This window comes from Coffea eugenioides, chromosome 11 (assembly GCF_003713205.1).
Source record: "Coffea eugenioides isolate CCC68of chromosome 11, Ceug_1.0, whole genome shotgun sequence".
Taxonomy (NCBI): domain Eukaryota; kingdom Viridiplantae; phylum Streptophyta; class Magnoliopsida; order Gentianales; family Rubiaceae; genus Coffea; species Coffea eugenioides.
Window position 1 is genome coordinate 42,898,055 of NC_040045.1, and position 27,134 is coordinate 42,925,188.

The 27,134-nt window shown below is 35.3% G+C and overlaps 5 protein-coding genes across 5 annotated transcripts; 4 read left to right on the forward strand and 1 right to left on the reverse strand.

Moving 5' to 3' along the window:
* The first annotated feature begins 665 nt into the window (after positions 1–665).
* LOC113752638 (CLAVATA3/ESR (CLE)-related protein 9-like) lies at positions 666–5,657 on the forward strand. Its single transcript, XM_027296731.1, has 3 exons — positions 666–680; positions 807–914; positions 4,928–5,657. The coding sequence occupies exons 1-3, from the start codon at positions 666–668 to the stop codon at positions 5,435–5,437; spliced, it is 633 nt and encodes a 210-aa protein (XP_027152532.1). The 3' UTR covers positions 5,438–5,657.
* Positions 5,658–9,024: 3,367 nt separating this feature from the next.
* Positions 9,025–13,649, forward strand: LOC113753230 (probably inactive leucine-rich repeat receptor-like protein kinase IMK2). Its single transcript, XM_027297333.1, has 11 exons — positions 9,025–9,273; positions 10,095–10,248; positions 10,424–10,495; positions 10,897–10,968; positions 11,343–11,414; positions 11,509–11,652; positions 11,763–11,843; positions 11,931–12,002; positions 12,116–12,187; positions 13,133–13,204; positions 13,286–13,649. Exons 1-11 carry the CDS (start codon positions 9,180–9,182, stop codon positions 13,374–13,376), a joined length of 996 nt encoding a protein of 331 aa, XP_027153134.1. The 5' UTR covers positions 9,025–9,179; the 3' UTR covers positions 13,377–13,649.
* A 100-nt stretch (positions 13,650–13,749) lies between these two features.
* Positions 13,750–15,751, reverse strand: LOC113753229 (pentatricopeptide repeat-containing protein At5g66520-like). The gene has a single exon (XM_027297332.1). The coding sequence runs from the start codon at positions 15,656–15,658 to the stop codon at positions 14,036–14,038; it is 1,623 nt and encodes a 540-aa protein (XP_027153133.1). The 5' UTR covers positions 15,659–15,751; the 3' UTR covers positions 13,750–14,035.
* Positions 15,752–17,558: 1,807 nt separating this feature from the next.
* Positions 17,559–20,518, forward strand: LOC113754201 (heparanase-like protein 2). The gene is made up of 9 exons (XM_027298556.1): positions 17,559–17,834; positions 17,934–17,970; positions 18,483–18,663; positions 18,770–18,924; positions 19,030–19,263; positions 19,357–19,546; positions 19,654–19,779; positions 19,865–19,964; positions 20,106–20,518. Exons 1-9 carry the CDS (start codon positions 17,613–17,615, stop codon positions 20,415–20,417), a joined length of 1,557 nt encoding a protein of 518 aa, XP_027154357.1. The 5' UTR covers positions 17,559–17,612; the 3' UTR covers positions 20,418–20,518.
* Positions 20,519–24,578: 4,060 nt separating this feature from the next.
* Positions 24,579–26,737, forward strand: LOC113754093 (uncharacterized protein At3g61260-like). Its single transcript, XM_027298423.1, has 6 exons — positions 24,579–24,623; positions 24,859–24,959; positions 25,224–25,481; positions 25,652–26,027; positions 26,182–26,263; positions 26,350–26,737. The coding sequence occupies exons 1-6, from the start codon at positions 24,598–24,600 to the stop codon at positions 26,539–26,541; spliced, it is 1,035 nt and encodes a 344-aa protein (XP_027154224.1). The 5' UTR covers positions 24,579–24,597; the 3' UTR covers positions 26,542–26,737.
* Positions 26,738–27,134: the final 397 nt, after the last annotated feature.

Genomic DNA, 27,134 nt, shown 5'->3' on the forward strand with positions numbered 1-27,134 from the left:
ATGTCAAAGTGATGGAGCTTTGTTTACTCAATATCGAAAACCAAAAATATGTTTCGCATTGGTCCAACTAGCTGTCTTCAGTGGGGCTGCGAGTTGATCAAACTATTTAATTCGAACTCGCGAGGAGGTGGATCAATTACTTGACTCGAGTTTAATGTTGATCGAATTCGAATTGAGTTCAAACTGCTTGATAATATGTAAGAGTCCAACTCAAGTATTATATTCTTAAACTTATAAACTTGACAAACCTAATTGAGCTTTCAATATATATTATATATAGACACATGTATGTACATATTAATTTTTTATATTTATTAGTCTAAAATGTTAATTATATCCTTTGTTCAAAATTATATATACAAATTAAATTTTATTATGTGAGCTCAATTAGATTCGATTAAACTTGATTAAACTCAAACTCGAGTTCGAGGTCGAGTAAGGTAAATTAAAGTCGAACTCTAGCTTGAGTTTGACTTTTAAAAGGTGGACGAGCTCGAGTTCGAACTCAATCATTCTAATGAGTTTGACTCGACTCGAGTGCACTCTTACTTGTTAGCAATATACATTAGTTCATGTAAACAATAAAGAAATTCCATATTTTTGAACTTAATGCTTTAACCAACTAAAATAATCTAGGCTCCATATTTAGTTCTTTCACTACCTATATGTACATGTTCAAGGTAACGTCTTTTACTATGGGCGCACAAGCGTTTAAATTTGCCGGGTAGAAAATTATTCAAAGCTAAGCGTGTAAAACTTAGATGTAAAGAGCTATATTTTGTAGGAATTACGTTGATGTAAATTAGTCTCGCATTTGTGAGTTCTGGCTACAAATAATAATATCTTTCATTAATGTTGTCATATTGGTCTCTATCACTTATCCAGTTGTGAGTATTATTAAATTACAAAGTCCTGTAAGAAAGACCCAAATTGATTAGCATATTGTCGAGAACAACTTGAGAAATCAATCACTGCTTATTTCTATGGGCTTCTTTACTGCTTATTTTGTTGTACAAATAGAACGGATGGCTGTGTTGATGCTTTGATGCTCAGAATATTCTGAATGTATGACTCAATAACAAATACTCCTCAAGAGTTAGAAAAGTCATTAGTTAGCAACTTTAATTTGACCTAATTTCTATTGCTTTTATACCAAATTTCCAAATTGGGGTATAATTTGTTAAGCTCTTTAGCAGTCACGATAGGTGAAATTCGTTCAATTGAACCTAGATTGCAAGTATATGATTTCAAAAAAAAAAAAAAAGGATAAGTTATAATAAATTAAACGATGAGAGTTTTTTTTTTTTTTTTAACAACCTAAAATGCCCAATGTTCACGTTAACTAGTAAAACACCTAACTCATCACACTATTCAAAGCCAATCAAAACTCTAAAATGCAATCATCTTCCTCCTAAATCCTTTTAATCATAAAAGTAAAATCATTCAACCACTGAGCTTATATAGGCTACCAAGGTGGGTCTTAAGACCCTGTTTGGCTGTAGGTAAGGGTTCAAATTTCATCTGCAGGAAAAAAAATTCAAATATTATGTCAAAGCACTCCCTTGATTTAATAACTAAAATCATTCCAAACAGAATTATTTGTTTCTTCCACTTGGAAAAGAGGCAGAAATCCCAGTCTGTGCCTTGACCAATTCCAGTACCCGGTATAACTTCAGAACTCTTGCATATATTTATCTCCGGCTTGAATTCATGCGCTTTCTGTCAACCCATTATTTACCGGCGAATTTACTTGCCACAATCGATTCAGAAGTAGTCATATTCTCCGGCAATGCGAGCTTGGCTAGAAATCGTCGCGACCAGAAGGCTCGGTTCTCTTGTCCAAATTAAACATCCAATGACTAAGCCTGCGGGGTCAACTATGACTATGCCCTCACAGGAGATGCAAACCACAATATTGTGTGTAGGTTTTTAACTGCCACAAATGCACATACACGTATTGAGAGAGACATTGGAAGCTGTAAGCTACCAGGGCTTTCTGAACCCAGCATTTCTTAGCCGTTGGATTGATAATTGGCCGAATGCGAGACGCTGGTTTGATAATTGACCGAGGCAAAAGCGTGATTAAAAAATATGATCACGAAAAAAGTAAAAATTTTTTAGAGAAAATTTGCGTTCGAAAGTAGGGTATCAGAGAGTTAGAATTAGTGGGATCGATCAAATGACCAATGCTGAATTTGCTTATACATAGGAGTCGAGTTACAATTCTTGCTTTACAATCCAAAGGCAATACTTTTTGAGCATGCATCGTCAAATTCTTTTAAGCACTAGAAAATCCATGTAGTTAGTACTTGTGCACTTGCTAAGTCTTACATATGCAGATGCAGTTCTTGAGGCTCAATAAATGTGCTTGAAATGATAATTGACCAAGCTCTCTACAAATTGAGCTATAGCACAGATATTAAGACGAAAAATCGTTCAAGCAAATAATTGGACTTTAGCTGTTTATCTTTAATTGCTATGAGCCCACACAAAATTGAGCTATTTCGTTTTTGGAGTCTTTTGCTTATGGAATATTGTGTATGATTTCTATTCTAAATTTATTAGTGGTGTTACTGTTTAAATCAAGAAAGGATGGATGATGTGATAAGTGTTAAATTGCAAACCACAGAATGGCTTCTTTTTTCTTTTTATTTTTTCCTTTTTTATGTTTTTGGCGAGCTGAAAATCTCTATTCAACAGCAAATTAAAGCAAGCATGTTTGTACAAATAGGAATAAATCCAGAAATGCCTTCGTACGTGTTAAATTAAATGTCTAACTCTGGCAAAAGAAGGCGACATCTCTATGGTTCAATGCATCCTTAAAGTTATGTCACCGCTTCCAAATGTTAACTCTTTCCTCTCTCCATACCTTAAAATTTTGTCATTAATTTTCCAGATACTTTTTCTTGGATATTTCTTTTTTCAGGTTCTTGCCTTGATAAATGTGTGATAAAGGGAGTCTGATCATCCAGTAAATTCATTAGAGAGCCCTTAAACTATTTTAATTGTCAACTTTGGACTCTTCATCTATTTTAACACTCAAATAATAAAAAGTGTCAAATTTTGATCTTTTTCGTTCCTCTCCACTATTAAAGCTAATGGATATAAGAGCAAAATTTGGCATTCTAACAATGAAAATGGACTGTAGGATCAAAATTTAACTTTTGATTTTTATTATTATTATTAAGTGACTGATTTGAAACTTAAAATAGATAAGAGATCAAAAATTGATGATTGTAATAGTTTAGAGACTCTCGAGTAGTTTACCACATCTAGTGTTTGGGAAGAGTTACAATAGAATAAAGGCTGGGAGTATTTTTTAAAAACTAGTTTTTCAAATACAATAAAATTTTTAAAAAGTACTCTAAAAGGTAATCTAAAAATTAGTTTAATTTTTTTTTTAAAATTTTAAAAAATATCTCAAAATATATTCTAGAAACTCTTCTACTCTTAAATATCCCAAAATATTTTTTGAAAATATCCTAAAATACAATCCAAAAACTCTGCTACAGCAAAATTTTTCAAAAACACCCTAAAAATAACTAATCCAAACGGAGGAATATATTTCTCTGTTCACGTAATCTCTTCATGTTTCTCTGTTTAATTTGGTTATGAGTATGGATAGACCGAATTTAAGTGTATATCTAGAATTATACTTAAATTCTAAGGTCTTCTATTCACCGACTACTTACTTGGTTCAACGACGGTGAAGGAATGGAAGACAGTTTCATACTCCCATTGCATTAAAATCATTGTACATTTGATATTCTCTTATTTTTGAGTCACTAAATCAATGGAAGTATCGTTGGGAATTGGGAACAAATATCAGTGGCAAAGATCTGGCGTATGTTGAGAATTTTGGGTGAAGTCAAAGCATGGGTATAATGCATGCAGAGGAAATGGAAGCAGACACCTATCACCAGTCAATATTTGGCAGAATTTGAGTTTTTTTGTGTTCATCCATCATGGTGTAAAATGGGTAAAACTGGCTAAATTTAGCCAACTTCTGAATGCATAGATCCCCCAAGGCATGGCCAAGTTGATATAAACGGGTGGGGGAGTTTAAGGGGACACAGCTAACTTTTCTCACGCATTGCTAAAAAGGGCAAACATAGTAAATAAGGTGGATTAACAGAAGTTGATGACAGTGGATGATTCGTTCAAACAATTAATTAGTTCAATCACATTTATGTTGCCCTTCTTTTCAACTACCAAAAAAAATTTTTTTTTTTTCAGGTCTCCAAATCTACTGTACAACTGCCCATCAAAATTTTCAATCCATAATTTTAGAGCCGAAAGATGAATCAAGTTTTTCATGCTCGAGTCGGAATTCGTTTAAATTTGATTTGCCAACTAATTAAATCAAATTTGAAAACTATTTTAAATTCAATAATTTTTAAATTCGATAAAGAAAAAAGCTCGTTCAAACTCAGTTCGATAAATAAACAAATCAAACTTGAACAAAATTTTAAATTTATTAAAATAATCAAATAATTTTAAACATTGGAGCGTTTGATTAGTCTCGTTTACGCCTTGACATAATTTTCACCGGTAATTAGATGAAAAAGCTTTTGTGAAATAATTCAAATTGACATATTCCGTTAGCTTTTGTTCCTACCCTAACAAAGCTATGAAACTAATCCCGTTTCATGGTGAGCTTCCTTGGCTAAGACTGAGGGAGGAGTCCTAATCTTTAATTGTCCCACAACTTAATTGCAGAGCAATTCTGAATGAATAGAAGCATCCCACATTCCCACTAATCTCTTGCATTTCACAGATATATCCAACCCCAAAGTAAATGCTAGCCAGGAACAGACATAAATACATCTACGACAGCATTTGATTCAACGCAACATATCTTCGTGACTCCATTGATGATATAAAACGGTATAGCTGACCACAGCATTCTCCCAATCTCCTTAATTAGCCCATTTTCTTGCGTTGTGTATTACTTTCAATCTCACCTCTCCCTCTCAATCTGAATCTCAATCTCCAATTTCCCAAAACCTGCACCACCATGAAGACTTCTCCATCTTTCCCTTCAAAAAGAACAATTTTTCTGGCTTTGATGGTCATGATTTTCTTGATGTTCTTCTCATCAGTCACCACCACCACCACCACATCCACTAGAATTTCACGGTCAGGGTTCGGAGAAGTCTCCTCAAGCTCAATCCAGAATCATCAGCTCTACAATTACCGGAAGGTTCAGGCAGGCAAGAATGGAGTCCAAAAATCTTGGAATACGATCTCAAGAGGCAGCATGCAAAGCCCACCTGCAGCCATGAATATGATCAACTGCTATCAGTTCCAGAGAATCCGCGACTGCGCACCATTCTCAACTCCACCGCCACCGCCACCATCGGATTACGAGATTGACCCAAGATATGGTGTAGAAAAAAGATTAGTCCCTTCTGGGCCCAACCCTCTTCATAACTAAAATTCCACCATTTCATCATCATCACAGTTTACAGCACCACCTCTCTCACTATTCCATCCATTACCTTTCATTTTCACAAGAATTTCACATACTCCAATACCTTTCTTGGACCCCTTTTTCTTTTCGTTTCTTGAAGTCTTTTTTCTCACTCTAAAAATCTCGTCCTAGTTACTTTCTTCATAATTACTACCAATCTGCTGAGCCGTTGCCCAGTTTTTTTTTTTTTGGGTGTCATTTTTCTTGTTTTCTTGGAGTTGCTATTTCCACGCTTGTTTTTGGATTTGGCATTCTTTAATTGGAGATGATGGTAGACCTGATTAATGAGTGGAAGCAGCAAAAACAAGCGTGGAAATGGTCAGTCCTAGTAGTAGAAGTTGACGGTGCATAACTATGAATATGATGATGAAGGTCTTCGTTGAAATTTTGGTGGAGCCAAGATTAATCAAGAGAAGCCCATGAGTGTCATTAATTCCTGAAGCTGTTAGTTAAGGGATTGGGAATTCAATGGCTTCGCCATAATATGGCGGCAAATTTGTCCTTTTGTGTTGCCCTTGATTTTCATCTCTAATTAGACGATATTTACGTAGTCATGTATATTCGAGTTTCATATCAATGAGAGTGATCAAATTCTTGCAGGTTTTAGTTTTGCCTTTACATTCTTTTCCCTTTTGCGTGATTTTTAGTTTGTTAAATCTGATATATTCCCCTTTGTTTTGATTTTCACCTTTCATTTAGCAAGTAACTTGATTTAATCAGTTGTTTCTTCATTTTTTTTTACATTTTCCTTTTTCAAGGTCAGCCAAAACCTAATTGTTTGCTAAATGCTAGAAAAAAAAGAATAGGAAAAACAATATGGATCCCATCTCCCACAGGATTTTAGGGCTTTTGCAGGGCCTTATTTAATTTGGAGGAGCAATTTAGCAAAATATATTAAATATTCCTAGTTATGCATCATGATCAATTACATTTCACCAAATAAATGAAATGGGTAATTTCCATGCAAATGAATCCGTAGGCATTTCACGTTATGGTTCTATATCTCAATAATATTCAACTTTAATTTTTTTCCTTTTTCTTTAATTGTTTAGGAAAGCCAACAAAGTAATGTCTTTGGCTAGGAACATGATGCTTAATTACCGTTACAGTAGTAAAGAGAGAAATAATCAGACTAAGATGGACTTCATGTTATAGAGTAGTTTATATTCTTCGATTGACACAACTTAACAATCTTTTTTCAATTGAAATTGGACTGTAATCGGATCTGCGATTTGTTGAACCAAAATCGGAATTGGATTTTGGAAATCGAAACTGGAACTAGAACCATAACCATGAAAAGATTCAAGTTCAAGTTCATCAAAAATTTGAATCAAAACCAACAATTTTGAACCCATTCAAATATTTTTTTAAAAATACCTACTATGTGTCTAAGTTTATTTGACCAATTTACAATTCAATATTAATAATCAGCAATTAACACCAACAGTCTCAATTCTAACTGAACGAACCCATTGTCCCATTCCATTAATAAGTCTACGCACATAACTAATCTAAGTCCAAAACCAGTCCAATCTAATTAATAATGAGATATTTTTTCATAAAATTTACATCATTTTTCCCTTGCACATGATAATACAATAAAGTTTTTATTTTTCTACATTATTATCATATTTTCTTAGAATCAATTTTATAATAATAAGTGTTCAAGCATAACTAAAAGAACTCCGTAGATATCAAAACCGTAATCGAAGCAAAACTAGAATTGAAACCAGAATTTTAAGAATTGTAACCACAACTATTCTTATAAGCATCGATTCAAGTTCCACTTTTCAGAGAACGAAAGATGTTAATTTTTAAACCGGAATCAATGATTTTGGAATCACCGCCATGTCTTCTCCGATCTACCCAATAACTATCATGTTACAACTCTTTAAAGTAGTAATTATAGAATTCCTTAAATCCATAATCATGTATAGCAAAAGAAAGTACCAAAGTTTATCCACATCTTAAAAGATAAAGGATATATGATGTATAAAAGTAACAAGACTTTCTATTGACCAACAATTCCAGGGGAAAAAAAACACTTTCTTTAAGGTTATTATTTTAGTGCAACTTAGTGAGTTATTTCGATCAATAAACTAGGTTCCCTAAAACTTGACATTTTTGCTCTTCTTGATTTTGAGGACTTTCGTTTATTTATTTAGTTATTATTTAAATTTTTTTTAGGAAAAAGAAGAAGTAAAACTTAAGCAACAATATAACCAATGAAAGTCGAACTTATTCCAAAAATTATTTTGCTTGCATTATAATTACAGTTATTAATCGAATTTTTATCTTTTCGATAATTTTTTTATGTCACATGCATTACATCACAAAAAATACTACAATAAATATTCCAATAATATTTCAAATAATCTCGTATCCAAACACACTCAATCATTTTTTCTAACTCAACTATTGTTCTCTGCAATTATGGTGGTCAATACAATTGAGCACTAGTTATAAAGAAATTGAAATTAAAAATTAGGGACAACTTTATACTAAAAAGAACAAAAAAAAGAAGTTTGTGAGTCAAGATGGGAAGTCTTCCCAAAAAAAAAACCTACTTATAAAGAAATTGGAATTAAAAATTAGGGACAGCTTTATACTAAAAAGAACAAAAAAAAAGTTACATAAATTACATTAAAAAAATTACATAAAAGGAAAGTCTTGGTAAATTACAGTTGGTGACAATATACAGTTCTACACTAAAACTACATACTCTCTAAATCTCAACCCTAATCGGTAGAGAAAACAAATTAATAATTAAAAAAAGGGTAATATCAGAAACCTCACTCCTGATATCACTTGGCATTTCTAAGGTTTTAAAAATATCATTTATCTCCCCTAATAATTGTAAAAAGATGATATTAACGCTCATTTGACACATAATTCATATGTTAAATAAATAGAGTTCAAAAAAGAAAAGAAACAAAAGTTACTTTCTTCTCTTTCTTTTTTCTCCAATATTCTCTCTTACTCATTCTTTGGATGACCATGCAATATTTTATTTGTAAATTATAATAAATTGAATTTTGTTTACCTTTTACCTTTTGTGATTGTGATAGAGTTTTGCTTATTTTGAGTTAATTTTTATAATGATCAGTACAATTTAAAAGTTGGACACTGGTTGAGAAGAAGTTCGAAAAAAATATAAAATTCATAAGAAATCGATTTTAAACATATAGAATTAAATGATGCAAATATCTTTTTTATTTTTCAAATTTATATTTTTATAGACTATAGCATTATGATGTAGTAATACTATTAGAGATTATTTTTTAAGTGATAGTTCTCTTGAAGTAAACCAAGTGATTTAGGAATATTTGTATTTAGCAAGTAAAAGGGTAGTATAGGGTTTTTAAAAATTTTGTTACACAAATAATAAAAGTAAGTGAAGTAAGTGATATTTTTAAAACCTTAGGGGCACCAGATGATATTAAAAGAAACCTCAGGGGAGATTTCTGATATTATCCCTAAAATTCGGGAAACGAGAAGAAAAGAAATAATAATAATAATCCACCGACGAAGTTAAGTAGTCATCCCCTGTCTTCCGCGTCGGCGATAGCTGGACTGAGATCTCATCACTCGGTTACTCTTCTGATTTGATGCTTTGGATTCTGAATAGTGAAGTCTGAAGCTTAAGTTTTTTTTTTTTTTTAAAAAAAAAAGCCAAGAGGGACGACGTCGTTGGCATTTGGCCGGAATGGCGAGTGATCGTCGGTGGTCCTCGGCTTTTCTTCTCCTTCTGCTTTTGCATTTGAACGTCGTCGTTTACGGCAAAACTCTGAAGCGAGATGGTAAACTTGTTAATAATTTACTTCTCCCCGCTGACTTCTTTCTATTTTCGCTTCGATCTGTTCTTCTAATTTTTCCCCTTTTCATCAATTCCCTTTTTTTCCCATCATTTTTCAGTTTCTTCTTTGGTATTGTCTTTCTGGATGGGTAATTCGCTACTTTATAAAGTGGAAACTGTCATCGATTACAGGCGGATTTAGAAAGTCATCATTATTGCTGATTTAAACCATATTTACGTGTGTATGATCTTGTTAATTAGTGGTTGTAGCCAAATAATTGATGTAAATTAATGCATTTAAGATACAGTTGAAGTGGTATCATTTAGCCTGACATTTATTGCTTATTCTGGGTGATCAATTTGATTCGACAAAAGCAGATTTATCTGTTTAATTCCAACCAGAAATAAGCGCTTATGAGTTTTCTGATTTTTTCCTTGTTGAATTTTGATTGATCATCCGATACTCAGCACAAGCGGCATAGTAGATTCTTGAACAAGAGCTTCTGTTTGTAAAATTTACGTTGGTTGCCAGCTATTATAGTAATTTGCTGCAACCAGACAGAGATAAAGACTGGAATAATCAGGCTGCTAATGCATTCCCAAGTTGAGCTTAGAGGAGGCTTTGTGGATTCTTATTTTGGTTAATTAGCTTAGTTCTTTGTAAGCTGTTGAATTATGGATACTATACCAGGCATTTCAGTGAACCCGATTATTGAATTATGGATGGCCTTTTTTAGCTTCTAGGGTCTGTTTGTTAGCTGAAGATCCCTCTTGCTAACTGGAATCAAGGATGGACTAAGCTTAATTATTGATATGTGATTGCAGTTAAAGCTCTAAATGAGATTAAAGCTTCCCTTGGATGGAGGGTGGTTTATGCATGGGTTGGAGAAGATCCCTGTGGAGACGGTGATTTGCCGCCTTGGTCTGGGGTTACATGCTCGCGGTCCACAGTTGGGGATTATAAAGTAGTCACTGAACTGTAAGTTTTGCTGCTTTGCCATTTTTCACATCTTGGTCTATTGTTAAGGCTTGAGTTTCACTCAGTTTTTTTAGAGTCGACTTTTCTCATTTTTCGATGGTGCGTCTGAATCTTATACAGTTGCAAGATAATATGTATATTTTAAAATATCTTGTTCTTCGTTCTGGATGTGCAGGGAAGTTTATGCAGTTTCCATTGTCGGCCCTTTTCCTACTGCTGTGACTAATTTGTTGGATCTCACGAGACTGTATGGTTCTTACTGTTCTTATTATGAATTTTTTTTTTCATCTGATGTTGTAATCAGTTTAGCACTTTACTTTCTCAGTTGACTTGCTGCCTGTGATAGATTCCTTCAAAACATCAAGCTACCAGAAGTTTCAGAGACTTGTAGTCCTTTCTTCTCTAGTCTCACTAATATGTGGTGTTTTAGATTTGACAATTGCTTAAGCTGGTTGTACATATCATATCTGATCCTGTAGTCCGTAGTTAGAGTAGAATACCTGAATATGTACCCTCCCAACCCCCTACCAGGCTCAGGGACATGTTGAGTGCAATCATGCATTGTGTTGCTTACACCTGTTGGAAATGTGTTCCTTGTATTTATTGATTAAACTCATGAATTATGCTTTGTTTTTGTGCACGTTGCAGGGATCTCCATAACAACAAGCTTACGGGACCAATTCCTCCTCAAATTGAGCGTTTGAAGCGCCTCAAAATCCTGTATGTCTCTTATAGCCACTCCCTCATTTGATTAAATATTAGTACCTCTTGAGCTCATGCAAAAATGGCAATGGTTATTTCATCTCAGATCTCCGTTTATAATCAGCATCAGACGAGAAATTTGATAACTGGGTTACACACTAAAAATGTGTAAATGTTGACACTCAGATCCTTGAAAAAACATTGAAAACTTAAGTGCTCACTCATCTTCCTGAAAGAAATGCATTAACAAATTGGAAAAATTGCTCAGTTTAACTGTTTCTAAATAGAAGAATTAAGTCGACCACATTTTATAATGCTACTACCCTTTCTTTTTGCTCAACCGCATTGTTTGGTAATTGTTTCCCTTTTTTGGTTTTGTGTTATTCTGTTAGCAATTTGAGGTGGAATAAGCTTCAAGATGTCATTCCTCCTGAAATAGGTGAACTCAGGCAACTAACACATCTGTAAGTATTTCTCTTCCACATGCTTGCTTGTGATGATAGAAATTCTCATAACAGTCTACATATCTGAAATACGACCTCATATGATATTTTGCAGCTACCTGAGTTTTAATAATTTCAAAGGTGAAATCCCGAAGGAGCTTGCTAATCTTCCTGAGCTTCGTTATCTCCAACTGCATGAAAATCGTTTTACTGGACGGATTCCCCCTGAATTGGGCACTTTACAAAATCTGCGACACTTGTAATTTTCTATCAATACTTTGTCCTCTTTTCTTTTCCTTTCCTTTTTTGTCTTCTGCAAGACTTGTTTTAAATTGTTGGTGATCCCACGTGCAAATGAACTTAATGCAGGGATGTTGGTAATAATCATTTGGTTGGCACTATAAGGGAACTCATAAGGATTGAAGGATGCTTTCCAGCTCTTCGTAACCTGTAAGCTTCTTTAAGTAGGATTTATTGCATTCCAACTATATCTTGTTGGGATATTGTTGGATAACTGTTAATGCAACTGCTGTGCAGTTACTTAAATAATAATTACCTTACGGGAGGCATTCCGGCACAGCTGGCAAATTTGACAAACTTGGAAATCTTGTAAGTTTGGATGCTTATATGAGTATACTGGTCTTCGCATTTTCCAGATCAGTTGATCTTTATATCTCTGTAATTATTAAAGTCTATTGTTTTCATCCTTTCTTCTGAAACAGATATCTATCCTACAACAAAATGTCTGGAATCATTCCATCTAGCCTTGCTCATATTCCTAAATTGACTTACTTGTAAGTGTTCATCGTGGTCAGTTTTATTCTACTTAATCTGATGCTGTTGGCTCACATTTGATGTCTCTAACGTGCTTCATATGCTTGTAAATAAGTAGGCGAGGAGTAGTTGGGTTTAATACTACCTGCACGTGCATGCCCTAGTCATGTCAAGTAAACAAGTCTGCATCTTTATACTTGTTTCCTTTTTCCCCTTTTATTCTTGCTGAGAGATTAAAAATAGTTCAACTCATTAGGTTCACACAAGCAATAGTGTTCTCGCCTTAGCATGTTTTAATTTCTTGAATTGTTCCACATTCACAAAAGAAGTTGAAAACCTAGTTGAATTTGTTATTATTGGTGTTGAAATAGGCTATTCGACTCTTAAAAGGTTGCATTGATGAATGATCAAACTTGCAATAATGAGGACTTTCTTGTCTCATTTTTTCACCTTCCCAGTTGCTATTCATGCTTCATTTTCTGTGCATGTCTGAAGATTAAACCTTGTTTCGGGGAAAAGGGGGTATTCTGGTCTAGTCTAGGATGTGTCACTTGAGATACTTTGTGTTCAACACCTGCAAAAGAACAGAAATAAAGAACTAGTCTGTCACCTGTTGTATACGTCCAGGCACAATATTTGACCGAAGAACTTTTCAAGTCTTGGATCGAAGTGTGAGTACTAGGTTCTTTATGCCCTTGTGCATTCATTTAGACGGTAACGTGTTGCTTAATTAGTTCACCGGTGTTCAAAAGACTGTTCAAGATAACCATCTTGTGTGATTTTGACTTTGCGTATCATCTTTAACTTCAACATACACTAGCATTAGTACTGATGTTGCGGCTTAGGCATCTTCACTCCTTTATAGAACTTCTACGTTGTTTGGTTGCACATACAACAAGTTATGCTGGGGCCTAAAGCTGTTTTGTCCTGCATTTTGACTGGTGATGATTTGCATCTTATGTTAGGTATTTGGATCACAATCAATTTTCTGGGAGGATCCCTGATGCATTCTATAAGCATCCCTTGGTGAAAGAAATGTAAGTCTGACTTTGCTCATTTTCTGTTTGCGACTTCCAAATTCTGGAAAGTGTTTCAAGGCGCTGATAGTGTTGCCACAGGTACATTGAAGGTAACTCGTTCAGGCAAGGCGTTAATCCAATTGGGGTTCATAAAGTGCTAGAACTGTATGATACGGATTTCTCAGTTTAGCCTACTTAAAAGCCTCCTGATTTGATTTTATTACAAGTAGCTTTTCATTCTTCCCCGGAAAAGGCGAATACAGGTTATCAGAGCAGATCAGGAATGTGATGTCTGTTCATAGAGTGGATAACTTCCATATAATTTTTGTCTCCTTAGTTTCTTCTACAACAAACAACTTGACATGGAAATCATTTTTATGCTCTATTACTGTAGGTTTTATGCTGAGAAAAACTGTATAAATCGTAGGGGAATATAGTTTTAAAATATTTTCAGTACCAGTAATTCTCCTGGGCAAGGGGATTTCGGGCATAAGAAGAACGCGAACAATTTTGCAGTCATGAATCTCATTAGGAGCTCTAGTTTGTAAATAATAAAAGCGAAGTTAATGCTCTTGGGAGCATAAATCTTATGGCGTCAATGAAATTGAATATATGTGCAACACCTCTCGAACAAATTATCACAATGCAGCTACAACATTTCATATCCCTTCAAAGAGAATAGAGCAATTTACACAATTTACTCAACTTGACTCGGAAGAGATAACTGTATAAAGCATGTATCCTTAAGGTAAACTCCCATCCAGTGCGTTAGATGAGTGAAGCACTCATCAAACTCATGCAACCCAGCATGCATGTGGTATAGCTGAATGTTGATAGTGCTTATTCGCATCAAATAAGTCGATTGTCTAATAATGCAACGTTGTCTGATAAGAAAAATCTTGAGTCACACCATGAAAAATCTGACTGCTTATGAAGCATCTCCAGAAGTCCACATACTTCATCCATGAGCAAATGCGTCTTCTCGCCCGCAATAAACTCGTGAGCAACACCATTAATCTCCACTGAGCTGCAACCTGGTGCCTTATCTATACCTTGGCTTCGCATCTTCTTGCGCATCCTTTTTGCGCAATCGTATCTTCCTGCAGCAGAATATACATTTGATAGCAGCACATACGCTCCACTGTGGCGTTCAAGTTGCACGAGCCTCTCAGCAGCTGCCTCAGCCAAATGAATTTCTCCATGACTGCAACAAGCACTCAATAATGCCCTCCATGCAATTGTTTCCTCTGAGGAACCATCAGAGTTGGGCATCCTGTGAACTATATTCTTCGCTTCTTCAAGAAGCCCGGCACGGCTGAGGAAGTCAATTATACATCCATAATGTTCACTTCTTGCTTCCAGTCCATACACGTTGCACATAACATCTAACAACATTAAACCTTCATGAGCCAAGCAGGAATAACTACAAGCAGTAAACAAAGAAATGAATGTAATATCATCTGGCCTGATTCCATTCTTTTCCATTTCCCTAAACAATTTAAGAGCCCCTTTGCCATTTCCATTCATTGCAAACCCTGAAATCATGGTATTCCAACAAATAACATCTCTTCTTGGCATTTCATAGAACACTTTCTCTGCCACATCCAAGTACCCACATTTTGCATACATGTCTATTAGAGCAGTCCCCAACTTAACACTCAATGGCAGATTACACTTTCCAACATATCTATGCACCCAAATTCCAATATCAAGACAACCCAGATGAGCACAAGCACAAAGTGCACTAACAAGTATAGCCTCATCAGGTTCAATCCCATCTAACTGCATCAGCCTAAACAACTGCAAGCCTTCCTTAAAGCAGTTATTTTGAACATAACCAGACAACATAGCGCCCCAAATCCCTCTATCCTTCAATTCTGCCTCATCAAAAACCAATCGCGCTCCATATACATCCCCTTTTTTAGCATAACCACTAATCAGTAATGTCCGTGACACAACACAAGGCCAAGGCATTTCATCGAAAACCAATCTTGCTGCTTCCATATTAAGAAAGCCAGAGTACATGAAAATCAAAGAATTAACCACATAAGTGTTGAACAAGAATCCCAATTTGAAGCAATGCCCATGAATTAACTCCCCAAGATTATAGTTTTCCATGTTAGCACAAGCTTTTAACATGTAAGGAAGCGTATAATTGTCAGGGTACATTCCATATCTCAACATGTCTTTGTATATTGCTATAGTCTTCTCTAGTTCCTTTTTCAGCAAAAGGGCTTTGATCATTGTGTTGCAGATGCAAATTGTAGGCTGTTCAATTTGTTCAAAGATTTTATAGCCATGAAATAAGCTGCCGTGAGCTGGGTCAGAGCAGAAGGCCAAGAGTCTACTAAGGGCATAGCTGTTAGCTCCAAGCCCACATGTAATGGCCTGTCCATGAGCTTGCTTCAGCTGTCTCATATTCCTACATTTTTCCAATAGCTGAAGGCTTCTCCTGCTGGCTGACATTTGCATTGGCCATTCTATCACAAACTACATTTGCAAAATAGAAGGGGCTTTGAGGGGTGGAGGGTGGGTGCCTGGGAGGCGAAGGCAGGACGAGGGGACGGGAAAGTGTTGTTGCTGATCTTTGAGCGGAAAGGTTGACAGTTTAGGTAATTGATGGCTTAAAGCACGTGGGAGATTAGTATTCAATCATTCCATCCGTTCCATTTTGATTGTAGTCTAGTATCCTTTTTTTTTTTTTTTAATTAGTCCCAAATTATAGTCTAATTTTTAATTAAAAATATAATTAATTTTTAATTTCTCTCAAACAAGTCGAAAAACTCGTGCTATGCATGGTTATAAAGAATGTCATAAAAAATAAATAATTATGAGAATACATAACACATAGAAATTTACTAATGAATAATAATTTAACCTATGAAATATTAAACAATTTTTAGTTCTCTCTTCTACCTTTATCATTTCATAAATCCCACCCTTCTCTTACTTAAAAATTTAAAATTTTTTTTTTTTTTTTGCAACCGTCTACCTAGTACAAACATAAATTGCAACCAAAAAAAAAAGTGGCATAACACATAAAACATGTCATATTAAATTGTAGTAATAGATCTAAAACCAAAATATATTTGTTAAATTCATTACGCAACCATCATATCCAACATTCAGATAATTCAAAATGTATTTTCCAAAATGTTAATTTATTTCTTAATCAACATATCCATTGCATTTGACATAAAATCCATACAGTATTGGATTCTTTCAAGAAAAATTAAAAACAATAAGAATAATTATATTCTAAACGATATACGACTTAAGCGACAGACACAAAATTAAAAGATGGCCAAACTCCTTGATTTTAAAGATTCCTTTATTTGTGTATATCACTTAAGAATGTTGTGATTTTTAGTCGTTGTATTAGCTGGTCTCAAAAAATAATTATCAAGGCTTTGTTTTTACATAATTTTAATTTTTAAATTTCAAAATCTCTGTTTGTTTATTTCGCCTAAAAATATTAAGTAGTTCATGAATTTACAATTTTTGACATGGTCTCATAATTTGTAAACCAAGAATCTTATGCTTAAATTATATACAACTTAAGTAATACAACTCAAGGTCTGGGGTGTTTTTATCATTTTCTCTTTTTCATTTTTGCTGGTGATAATCTAATTCTAGACTAGCTTGTATGCATTTCCAAGCGGTACTGAAGGTCCTGCAGACCTTGAGAATAAAGAAGACACATAATAATTATGTGAGGATACTTGGATTTCAAGCAGCGCTCCCAATCTTTTACTTTCACGTGGAAGGGAGTTATCTTTTTCTTTGAGCAAAGTGAAAATTGATGGATATATACCACCAGAACTTATCTCTTAGCTAGGATATGTGGCGGATTATCGTATTACAGTACTCTATTTTATCAGCAATATAGTGATTTTTCCTCCTTTTTTTTTTCCCTTTTGTTTTTTGTTTTTCTCTTTCGTGATCGATGGAAGATAATTGGCTATTTAGTTAGTTAGGGACACAATCCAAACTTAATCCCTAAAATCTTGTAAACAATCCAACATTATCCTTTATATTTGTATGATTTTTATAATCTTCTGACTTCATTGGGAGTTTAATATGTTGAGCACACCTATAAAGTAAAAAACGACTCGTCGACATTTCTAAACGTAAATGATTTGACGCTCAGAAATGATTTGTTTTGTTTCCCCGTATACCCAGGTTAACTGGTACATATGTTGAAGATGAGTTGATATATAGGTTCACGGACTCTGGTACTACTAACTAATGTGTTAAGATATGCCGCAAACGAAGTCTCTCCAGACGTGGGATTCTACATCAGTCCAACGATCTACTACTACAAGCATAAGAAACTTCACCACTTTTTATCATATTATATGAAACAAAAGCAGCTTCTTTGTCACCCACTCAGCAGCAAAGTTTATCTTTTTCCCATTTTGGCAACATGGGCTGTTCGAGAGCTGTGTTTTTGTTGGGTTGTGTTCTTTTGACGTGGTGGCTTTGTCTGTCTTTAGCAGCAGCAGAAGAAGTTAAGGTGAAAGTGAAAGGAGTTACCTCCATTGCCAAGACTGATGGCAACTTCATTTGTGCTACTTTAGATTGGTGGCCTGAAGACAAATGTGATTATAATCAATGCCCGTGGGGAAAGGCTGGAATCCTCAATTTGGTATAAATCATCATGTTTTAAGCTATCATTCCTTGATGGTTTAAATGCAAAAGAAATTTTAAGAATCCACTTACTAATGGGTTTATGACAAGTTTGCAGGATTTGAAGAACAAGATTCTGGCCAATGCAATAAAAGGTTGGTATGGGTTGCTTTGAATCTGCTTATACCTAGAGAAAATGAAAGTTGAGATGCTGATCAACTCCGTGTCTAAATTTCTGCAATTCTTTGGCTTGACAAAAATTGAACTGGAAAAAAGAAAGAAAAAATTAAAAAGGATGGCAGAAGTCTGAAATGAGAAAATTTACTCCATAAAATAGCGTCTAGCTTAATGTTGGTTTAGGAAACAATTCTACAAGAACTGAGAAGCTATAATTAGATTCTTGTGTCTGTTCCATGATTATTTGTTCTCCATAGTTCTTGCATAGTTTCTATGCTGTATTTTTTTTTTTTTGGGAGTAACTCGTAGAAAAGATGGTGGAGCTGTAAATTTATGTGCTTAATTTGAAGATGTCGTGGAGAACAAATGAAGGAAAATTGTTTGGCATTTGTTCCCTGAATACTGCTTAGGTACGTTAGTAGAGGGCAGACAATATCCATGTTTCTGTAGCAAGTAAGTGCTTAAAGACCTTTGATTATGCAAATTGCAGCATTTAATCCTCTTCGGATCAGAATTGGAGGTTCCTTAGAAGATCAAGTCGTCTATAAAGTTGGAACAATGAAGATATGCCCACGTTTTCAGAAACGTAAAGATGGCCTGTTTGGATTTAGCAGAGGTTGCCTTCCGATGAAAAGATGGGATGAACTTAATGCTTTGTTCAACAAAACAGGGTATGTTTGTCTGTTTTAACGTATCTTAACGCTGTTTCTTGGTATGATAAACAGTCAAAACAAAGAAAAGCTCAAACGGATTCTAATTGATATTTGTTTTGCACAGGCCTTTGGTAACATTTAGCTTGAATGCCCTTATTGGAAGGCAAAACCCAGTAGGCGGTGATACTCTTTGGGCAGGAGATTGGAATGCCCAAAACGCCCGTGATTTTATCAACTATACGATCTCCAAGGGATACAAGATCGATTCTTGGGAACTCGGTAACTTACATTGTGATGCCAATTAAGCCAATGAAACAGACTGGTGTCAATTATTTTTAGTTCTTGTTTTTGCTTGCTCAAGGATTGGAACTTGAATTCCCCTAGGAAATGAACTGTGTGCAAATGGAGTGTCGGCAAGAGTTGAGGCTAGTCAGTATGGCAAAGATATGATTGTACTCAAAGAACTTGTTAAAGAATTGTATCCAGATCCAAGCACACGGCCAAAAGTCTTGGGGCCTGGTGGCTTTTATGATGAGGAATGGTTCAATGAGTTCCTTCAGACATCCGGAGCAGGAGTTGTTGATGGTCTAACTCACCATATATACAATCTTGGTGCCGGTTTGTCCCACTTTTGACTCAGTTCTTGCTCATAAGAGACGTTGCCCTTTTGTCTTGCCCGAAGTAAAAGTTGAGAACTTTCCTTTTTTGTAGGTGTCGATAAGAATCTCATCAACAAGATTCAAGATCCATATTATCTTGATCGAATAGCTCAGACCTACAAGGATATTTCGAGGAGCGTAGACTTGTTTGGGCCATGGTCAGGAGCATGGGTTGGAGAGGCTGGTGGAGCTTATAATAGTGGTGGCAAAGATGTCTCCCACACTTTTGCTGATGGATTCTGGTCTGCCCACTCTCCACCTGCTTGTGAATTTGAAAGGCATTTGCTTTTCTTTCAATTTCTTGATGGAAACTTGTACTGATGGCTACAGACTTTATTGCTTCAAACAGGTATTTGGATCAGTTAGGCATGACATCCACTTTCAACCATAAGGTTTTCTGCAGACAAGCCTTAATTGGAGGAAATTATGGTCTGCTTAACACAACCACGTTCATCCCTAATCCAGATTATTATGGGTCAGTATCTTGTGGTTTTTTTTTTTTTTTTACATATCCATACAGCGATCGACAATCTGATTAACCTTTTGCTGCTAAATTTCAGGGCACTTTTGTGGCATCGATTGATGGGGAAAAATGTTCTTGCTGCCACACATGAGGGCTTCCCTTATTTGCGTGTGTATTCTCATTGCTCAAAGACTAGCGTAAGATCATGTTTCACTTTCAGCACTTAGCATTCCAACATCATATTTTTTTATAGAGCATTCACATAATTTCAAGTTTCTATTACTTGCTTCACCAGTTGTTTCTCATCTTCTACTCACATTTACTTCTGTTTTTTGCAGTCTGGCATTGCAGTCCTGATAATCAACATTTCAAATTCGACCCGTTTTGAAGTTTCAATTGTGAATGACTACAATATGGGCGGCAAATTTGAAGTTGGACAACAAAGAGAAGAGTACCACTTGACTCCAAAAGGTGGAAACATCCAGAGTGATGTATTGCTGTTAAACGGGACTCCACTGAAGCTCACAGAGGCATCTGATATCCCAGCTCTAGAACCGCAAATAGTTGATGCTTCTAAGCCTATTACTGTTGTACCTCATTCATTTGTCTTTGTCAATTTGCGAGGCTTTAATGCCCCAGTTTGTGCATAGAACTGAGGATGTGCATTTGCCTTATTAAAGATTTAATCACTTTGGTCATGCAAGATCTCGTTAAATATGAGTTTGTTCAGTATCCAGTGCGGAGAACTAATCCAAGCTAGTTGTAGCCAGAGTTTCCTCTTGTTTAGTTAACTTCTTTTTCATTCTGATTCATCACAGATTTAGAATGCAAGTTACAGCCAGTTTTCTATCCTTTGATTAGGCCTGTCAATCGGACCTAATGAGCAGGGGCTTTCATAAGTTCAAACTCAATTCATTTAATTTGTAACATTTTCAGGTTTGGGTTATGAGTTTCGGATTAATAAACGTGAAATTTATACTCAACTCATATAACATTCGGGTTGTGAGCCTTATTCAGATTTAGGCCAAACTCACTTATATATTACTCCATAATTTTCTTAACATAATTACTATAACTATTAAATTGTAAAACTAATTTAACATTTACAAGACTACAACATGAAAACTAAATATGAACAAGTAATAGTTCTTAATATAGACCAAAAATTTTCAATAATACTTATATCTAATTCGTTCAAAATATATGAAAAATAGTAATAAAACATGCGGTTATAAACCAATACATCTTCCAAAGTTGGAACTTCTTTATAGTCTTGTGATTTGAATCCAAATACGCTTGATGATTTGTATTTATAGACCAAAAAAAAAATCAACCAATATTATACCAACACAAAAATTTACTCAACCAATAAAAAAAGTTAGAAATTCAGTTATGCATTACTAACATTATATCTCAAGAAAGCTCGTAGAAGAATTTTCAGATGTATGTTTGTGTTTTAAAATTTGTATATATTTAGTATTTAGTAATAATATATTTGGATATATAATTATATATAATATCAAAATATAAATATTATATATATAGGGTCCGGCCTATATCGGGTTTGAACCTAATGAAACCCAAGTTCGATTCATATTTAATTCAGACCTAATTTTTAAGCTCAAATTCAGACTAGTTCACTAAAAGGTCAGGCTCATCGAACTTTTTCTCGAGTCGAACGAGTCGAGTTCAGACTGACTCGACCCCATTGACAGTCCTACCTTTGATGTCGATTTGGTTTTCTCTTTTTAGTCATACTAGTACTATTCAAACATTATGCTTAAGAGCAATGTTATTAAACTTGGATCGGATAGCGACTCAACTAAATTACTGGGTCAAAAGTCAATTGATTGAATCGATCCTACCGTTCAAAAAGACTCGCTAACGTCGGCATGATGTCATAATTATTTTATATTTTATATTGAAATTAAGTTCTTGGTTACATTCGACGAACTATAGAAAATGTTTCAAAAATATTAAACTTGCGATCAAATATACACCGAGTAATTATATATAAAAATGTAAATTCATGGACTAAATATGTCTATTCTCCAAAACTATTTGAAAAACTAAATTAAAGCAAATTAATGCAAGTTGGAATCACTGATGCTAAATTGATAAAATCATAGGAATGAAAACATTTTGATTTAGAGATTATTCAAGAAAACAAGTTATTTTAGTATTTACACTAAGTGGATGGCGTTTTCTTATTCTTATTAATAAATGAAAGTGTTACAATTTAAGTAATTCAAATTATTTTTGGGGAAAAGAAGAAAGAAAAGTTTGAAAATCGGGTCAACCAATCAAACTGGATCACTGATTTAACCGATTTTTTATCATAGCGATTTTGTGTTACAAACCAACTTGAAAAAAGATCGATTCACAATCGGACCGGTTGAACCGGCCGATCTGGTCCGGGTCTAATAACACCATTTAAGAGGAGATATCATATCATAGGAACCCAACAAATCATGTATCCGAATTTACCCCAACTTTCAGTTTTGGCACCCAAATTTGGCTGAAAAGGAATATGAGTAAGAAAGAAGATAATGGCTAGTGCCTCTGAAAATGGAAAGGAAGCATCTCGGCCCCTTGAAGCAAAATCACATGACATGGAAAAGATTCTTGGAAGAATTTTTTTTGCAATTCTTTTCTTCCAGCTTTTGACCCGAGACTTTGAGAGGTAAAAGGCTTAAAAAGTTTTTAATTGTCTAGCTAGAAAGGTTTGATAAAAGTTTAATTGTCTAGCTAGAAATGGTTTGATAAAAATTTAGTTGTCTAGCTAGAATGGATTTGAAAAATTGCAAGAAGCAAGGAATGCCTTCATGGTGAGGCATGCCATCGTTGTTTAACATCCAAAACCAGTCTTTGAATGGAAATGTATTAAACTTTGCTCGTCTCCTCGCCCCTGAAGAGCCTGTATTCAACTCTTTTAACTTATAAAACTTTTCTCTTTCCTTTGCTTCTCCTTTCAAATAAGTGCCAAGGCATGAAGCAATCAAACAAAAGTCTCAGAGATGTACTGAATTTTGTAATCGCCGGTTGCGACACCACAAACACAACTCTTTCTTGGGCTATATACATGACAATGACTCATGAAGATGTAGCAGAGAAAGAGATATACACAGAACTAAAAAAACTACAGGAATCCAGGGCAAAAGAAGAAAACGTCACATTGCATAAAGGAGAGATGATTCTGATTCTGATTCTGAATCATTCAATAAGAGCGTAATGTAATTTGCAGGACTCCTCAATTATGAGTTCTCAGGCAGGCTAATTTACTTGCATGCTGTGATCAGAGAAACACTAGTCGATTATATCCAGCTATTCCTAAGCTTAGCACACTTCTAAATTTGGTCAGTGTAGACCGAGAAAAACATGGTCTATTTTCCTTATCAATATATGCAGGATCCCAAGGGCATCCTGGAAGATGAAATTTTACTAAATGGAGCCAAACTAAATGCAGGAGGAATGGTAAGGACGCAATTTACCTCTATAGTCTATGACTACGTTCGCTGACAAAAATTAACCAAAAGCTTTACATTCATCATGGCTTATCCCTAAACATTTATAAGCATAAACAAGCGGAGTTCAAAAAATCCTTTTAGTCTCTTATATCATTTGATTGTTACCTGTCACCTGCAGGCTAAGCCGAGAATATATATGCCTTGGGAAGGATTCAGCATATTTACAGATTGCCATCTTATGCGGATTCTACAGATTCGAACTGGTGCCAGGGCATGTTGTGAAGTATGGGATGATGACAATCCTATCCAAGGAACATGGATTAAAAGTTTCAGTTTCAAGAAAAGCTGAAGCAAAAACTTTCTATCACTAATAGCATCCACGTACAGGGCTAAAGTCGAAGCAAAAACTATCAGCACTCGACAGAATTACCAACAATTTATTGAATATTGTACTGTCAGCCCATGATTCTACATTGAAGGCATGGTCACCTTTTCTTGATACAAAAGTTGCCATGGGCATAATCGACTTATTTAAATTCCCAAATAGTATAATTTAAGGTTACGACATGCCATATCTGAATTCTCAGGCAATAATAGTTAAAGTTGCACCGAGTCAACTAATTTTGCACTGGACAGGTATCTTTCAAATGTTTTGAGTTTTTCAGTTCAAGCCATGGTTGTAATTTGGTTAAGCATGTACAAGGTTCAATATCATCCAGTATATCATATAGTACGAAATAAGTCTTTTTCGAATGATTTGTAACTCTTTGTTAAGTTGTATAATTTCGTAATATAAGCACAATTATTATACATAGGTCTCATGTGAACAGCAACAGAATAGGTATTGTAAAATCGTACAAAATATTAATAAAACTTACTTTAAAATTGTACAAATTATTAATAATTATAACTTATTCAAACGATGTTATACAGTACTGTTCAGGATCAGTCGTATATAGACAACTGTTGCTGCCCATTGGCTGTATATAAAGCACATTTGGCCACCGAACAAATCATCATAATTGCTAGACAATAGCATAGGTGTCTATCTTTTAGATTCTTGGGTTGAGACTTGAGACGTAAAATACCTAAATGGAAACCATACAATCTTCTGCAGGCTAGAAAAAAGTTCGATTATTTACTCTTAGAAGTAAGGAATGCCTTTCTTGATAGTTTAACATCCAAAGCCAGACTTTCAGTGGAAAGGCATCCAACTTTGCACCCCTCCGAAGCCTACACTCAGCTGTTCGAATAAGAAAACTTTTCTCTTTCTTTTGCTTGTCCTTCAAATAAGCGCCAAGGCATGAAACGATCAAATTCATTTCTCCCGTAACTCGCTTCAGATTTGGTGCTGTTGCAAAGAATGGATATTTTGTTCAAGCAGTTGAGGTAACTTTGAGTATACGATCATGCATGCAAGCACTCATGTATCGGCATGTTCTTTGAGAAAGTGTTGTTCTTAAACAGAGTTGTTAAATAAGAGAGCAAACTATCAAGACTTGATAACTTGATCTTCTCTTGTATTTAAATCATCTGTCTGTTTCTGAACTCTACGATCATGTATTGCACCTTACGTGTATTAGCCATCTCTCCTGGCGTTGCTGACTTGGAACTTCTTGACTAGGACGAAATATCCTAATTTACCCCGGGGAAGCAAAGAAGGCAGCAGCTCGACAGCAAAAGATGGCACAACACCACCCCAGAAAACTCAATCGTTCAAAGGAGGTATATCTTGAAATCAAATCCGTCCGTATTTTTCTCAATTATGAGAGTTCCTATTTTATATTCAGTTCTTTCTTTTCCTTCTTTTGCTCTCTGTTCAATAGTTTTGGAACTTGAAAAATGAGAAAACTATTTGAGTTGAAAATGACTCCTTTCTGTTGTGAAGACAAAAATGACCCATCTGGGAATTTTGAAAGCAAAATTAGAGGGAAAGGAATCGTTGGTGTATTATGCTACGGTAATAACTCAACCAACCGAGTCTTGCAGAGAGAAAAAGAAGTCAGAGCTGGTTGCGGAGGCAGTTTTCTGGATCGATGAGCAGAGGCAATGAGTCAACCAACGAAGAGGAGTATCATACTGCAGTTGCAGCAGCTGCCTTTGCTGTTAAATCTCTTGAAGAATCAAGAACAAGAGATGAGAGAAGGGGACTTAGCATTCGAGATGCAGCCCTTCCTAAGATCAAGAGCAGCACAGAAGACAAAGCTCCTGTGCCTGACAGTCGCACAAAATCCACAAAATTCTCAGGTGGGTTGGAAGACATTAGGGGAAAACTAAAGGGTACAATATTTGCAACGTAAAAGATTTGAGTACCAAGAATGTTTTTACTTATGGAGGCAAGATTCAGGACTAAATTTGTGTGAATTTAAGGGGAAAGAGTATCTCCTACCATTCCTTAACTATTTCTTGTGCAACAGGTGAAGTTGCAATGCCAAACTTGGATGATCCTGACAGGAGGGTTCAGATAAGCACAGAAGCAAGTGAAAAAATGCCCGAAAAAGCAGTTGTCCCTGTCCCACCAATCAAGAAGAAGCTGTCCTTTGCGGATACTCAACCTGAAGCTGCATTGGCTAGCAGGGAGGCCATTAAACCCACTAAAAAAGCTTCAAGTTTCGACAGAACATTCAGTAGACAGCCAGAGATCAAAGAGCCAAAGCTGGAAGTTCCTGCACCTGTTCTGCCACCATTTCTACCTGGTGACACCACCATTAGGCAGAGTCCAAAGAAGCCAGGAAAAGGAGATACTCGGGCAGATGTTTGGGAGGAGGACGAAATGGCTAGGATAAATGAAAAGTATGTAAATCATTTCTTCTAATTAATAGGAAAAGAAAAGGAAAAAAAAAAGAAGAAAAAGAAATTAACTCCATCTTTAGAGTACCTTGGGAAGTTCCTTTAATATGTATCCATTTAGATAGGTATCAGTTTGTCAGCTAATAAACCTTTTCAGGTATGAGAAGAAGAGGGTCAAAATTCTCGAGTTGGAGGAGGAGGAGAAGAAGGCGGCAAAACGTCGATTAGAAAGAACAGAGGTTCTAATTTCAGTCCAACACCTATTTTGCCAGAAAACAAGTAATACTGATGAAATGGATCTAAGCTATGAACTAAAATGTTTCAGGCTGAATTGGACAAAAGAAGAGCGAGAGCAACGCACTACTACCGTAGTGAACTTGAGAGAATTGAAAGCATTGCCAGAGGAGCAAGGTCTCATGCTACAGAAAATCAAAGATATGAAGAGTCCAAGGTGAAAGAAAAAGCAAGCAAGTTCAGAATGACAGGAAAACTTCCGGCAGCATTTTGGTGCTTCTAAAGATTTAGCACTAAAAACTTAACACAGCAACTGAATATTCTTTGGACAAAGTTTCTAACGATTGATCTATATTTCACATCCTTTTATTTTCTTATGAAATTGTGTGAATCCTGGGCTTGGATTCTTATGTTTACCTGTTCATCAGTGAGTATATTCGTTTTTGGTCATATACAAAACTTCAAAGACATGGAATTTACAGTGGCAATGTATATGAACGCTGAATACTGATTCGTTTCTTTGTTGGCAATTATAGCGATAACTTAGTTCGAGAATGGAAAACTCTAAAATTTGTTATCAGCATTACACAAGTGTCCTGTCTGTCAAAGAAAATAAGGAAACTCTGGATGTATTACTTAAAATATATACATATATATATACACATATATATACAATGTACTTTACCAACACTACGGGATCACCATTATGGGGTAAGAACAGCAAGATATGGCAAATGCTTGGATGAAGGTAAAAGGTCCACAAGGAATGGCTGTCCAATCCAGAAAAGATCATCTACCAAATGCTGAGTTATTTTTTGATAACCAAGGAGACATTTGGTATTATAAATCTCAAGCACATCCACTACGAACCAACAG

Coding starts and splice junctions, on each gene's coding strand:
- LOC113752638 (XM_027296731.1), top strand. Junction 915..4,927: donor TTATTAAATTACAAAGTCCT/GTAAGAAAGACC, acceptor CTCCTTAATTAG/CCCATTTTCTTGCGTTGTGT.
- LOC113754201 (XM_027298556.1), top strand. CDS start 17,613: ATGGGCTGTTCGAGAGCTGTGTTTTTGTTGGGTTGTGTTCTTTTGACG. Junction 18,925..19,029: donor GATCGATTCTTGGGAACTCG/GTAACTTACATT, acceptor GAATTCCCCTAG/GAAATGAACTGTGTGCAAAT. Junction 19,547..19,653: donor ACTTTTGCTGATGGATTCTG/GTCTGCCCACTC, acceptor TGCTTCAAACAG/GTATTTGGATCAGTTAGGCA.
- LOC113753230 (XM_027297333.1), top strand. CDS start 9,180: ATGGCGAGTGATCGTCGGTGGTCCTCGGCTTTTCTTCTCCTTCTGCTT. Junction 9,274..10,094: donor CAAAACTCTGAAGCGAGATG/GTAAACTTGTTA, acceptor ATGTGATTGCAG/TTAAAGCTCTAAATGAGATT. Junction 12,188..13,132: donor ATTCCTAAATTGACTTACTT/GTAAGTGTTCAT, acceptor ATCTTATGTTAG/GTATTTGGATCACAATCAAT.
- LOC113754093 (XM_027298423.1), top strand. CDS start 24,598: ATGGATATTTTGTTCAAGCAGTTGAG. Junction 24,960..25,223: donor AACTCAATCGTTCAAAGGAG/GTATATCTTGAA, acceptor CGAGTCTTGCAG/AGAGAAAAAGAAGTCAGAGC. Junction 26,028..26,181: donor ATGGCTAGGATAAATGAAAA/GTATGTAAATCA, acceptor AAACCTTTTCAG/GTATGAGAAGAAGAGGGTCA.
- LOC113753229 (XM_027297332.1), bottom strand. CDS start 15,658: ATGCAAATGTCAGCCAGCAGGAGAAGCCTTCAGCTATTGGAAAAATGT.